Source organism: Nuphar pumila, chromosome 8 (assembly GCF_984573655.1).
Source record: "Nuphar pumila chromosome 8, dmNupPumi1.hap1.1, whole genome shotgun sequence".
Lineage (NCBI taxonomy): Eukaryota > Viridiplantae > Streptophyta > Magnoliopsida > Nymphaeales > Nymphaeaceae > Nuphar > Nuphar pumila.
The window spans coordinates 112,659,795-112,661,977 of record NC_143256.1 but is presented as its reverse complement, the minus strand read 5'-3'; the positions used below and the strand labels follow the sequence as shown (position 1 = coordinate 112,661,977).

At 45.9% G+C, this 2,183-nt stretch overlaps 1 protein-coding gene across 1 annotated transcript; it reads left to right on the top strand.

Annotated features, from left to right (window-relative positions):
* The first annotated feature begins 202 nt into the window (after positions 1 to 202).
* On the top strand, positions 203 to 899 carry LOC149830253 (calvin cycle protein CP12-3, chloroplastic-like). Its single transcript, XM_090016400.1, has one exon. The coding sequence runs from the start codon at positions 316 to 318 to the stop codon at positions 703 to 705; it is 390 nt and encodes a 129-aa protein (XP_089872526.1). The 5' UTR covers positions 203 to 315; the 3' UTR covers positions 706 to 899.
* Positions 900 to 2,183: the final 1,284 nt, after the last annotated feature.

The window sequence follows — 2,183 nt, the reverse complement described above, 5'->3', positions numbered from 1 at the left end:
TTTAGAAAATCATATGGGACGCAAACTTGACCTTAACGGTAGCCGTCTATCACGGTGATGAACGTGAGTGATGTGTCCACTGGATGTGGCGACCCTGACGGGATCAAGCCCATGTCCCAACAGAGTGACAGACCATACCGTGGAGTCTCACTTGTGAACCATGTGCCATTAACGTGGGCGAGTAGGCAAACTAGGGGTGCAAACTGTCCGGGTTGGGGCTGGATTGGTGTAACATAATCTGATTTATCTGTCCGACATAGGGTTTCGTTGATCTCCCTGCTTCTTCTTCCTCTCTTTCTCACTCTTTCTGTCTCGATGGCGTCGGTAGTCTCCTTAACCCTTCCGATGATGAGCAACAGGAAGCTCTTCCGGCGTCCGTCGCTCGCCGGAAAACCTCTCTTCGTGGGCGGATCCTTGGTCGTGCGGGGAAGGGAGGGGCTGCGGGTGAAGGCGGTGATGAAGTACAAGGGGACGCAGATGAGGGAGAAGAAGCTGACGGAGATGATAGAGGAGAAGGTGGTGGAGGCGACGGAGGTGTGCGAGGGGAACGCGGAGTCGGACGAGTGCAAGGTGGCGTGGGACGAGGTGGAGGAGGTGAGCCAGGCCAAGGCCGACCTCCGCCGCAAGATGGAGAAGCAGGACCCCCTCGAGGCCTACTGCACCCAGAATCCCGAGGCCGACGAATGCAGGATCTACGACGATTGATTCATCCCATCCATCCACTTTCCCCTTCCTGTGTCAATATGCAGGGGGAGGGAGCTAATTGTAATAAGTTTTGGGTCTGTACAGGTCGAAAAGTAATGGTTTCTCATGTGGTGGACTGTATTGAAAGAATGAATATATCGTCTGTACTGTACCCCCTGTAGTTCTCTTTTTAATTATGTTCACCAACTGCTCTACCTCGCATCCAATTTTCATTTATACTCTCACTCTTTTGGGATCTGCAGTTTCGTTTCAGAATCGTTTTTTAAACTTTTCTTTTGGGATCTGCAGTTTGGTTTCAGAATCGTTTTTTAAACTTTTTCATTACTAAAAATGAATGAGAATGGGAAGAGAACAAGACCAGAAGAAATGGCAGCTTGGAGCATGAAAACTTTGCTGAAAACGGCATGGGATGGGTAAGAAGAGAATTCAAAGAGGCAGGGGAAATAGGTTTTGACTACAAGTGAATCGTGGTGATGCAAATAGCATATGTAGGAGCTTTGCTGCCCCAAGGGGTTTGTCGCAGTGGGAGGGAGCCTTGGCCACTGGGCGGTCTGTCAAGGTTCCATTCCCACTGGCATCTCCCCTTGCATTATGCCGAAACAAGGCGACTCCTTGGCTGCAAGTACAGCAAGCATAGCCAGGGCGATTAGGTCTCTATTTCGGGAATGGTTTCCTTATTCCTCATGAAAACAAAAAAAAGTAAGATCTAGAAACGATTAGGTCTCTATTTCTGGAATGGTTTCCTTATTCCTCATGAAAACAAAAAAAAAGTAAGATCTAGAAACTATGTAGTTCATGAAATATGGTAGAAACTACCTCACTTTTGACGAGAAACTTTACGTTCAGATTCGAGAAGCAATCATGGAGCTCATGAAAGATGGTAAACTGGATGTATTGCAAAGGGAAGCCTTTGACCACAACCAAGGCATAACAAACCATGCTGGTTCTGTCCACTAAGTGGGCAAATAAGGTCCAAGGAACACTGGATGCAAAACCATCCAAAAGTTTCCCCTGTGCGGCTGTTCAATATCACCTTAACACTGGGATGAGACTCAAGACTAGAGAGGAATGGATTGAATTCAGATTGATTAAGGGTCCACCCAAAGTTTTAGTCTAACCCATAATGCAACAGACCAATGCACTTTTCCTGAAAAAAAAAATATCTGAAGCAGCTCAACATCTTATCTATATCTGTAAAATTGATTGAGCTTGAATTGGGTACTTAAAGGACAGTTGGAAAGTGGGTTTACATGCAAAGAAAGAAAAACATAAGATGTGGGCAACAGACATTATGACCCCATCAACTAGCTATTGCCAAGATCATGGACCCTTGGTCTTTGGAAACTGCAATCACAAAGTATACAAATTGCACAGTCCATCCCATCAGCCTCCAAACACAAAATAACCACAATAAGCATTACGCATATTATGTTCTCAAGTTGCATTGCTACTGCTATAACAACCAAAGTGCACCACGC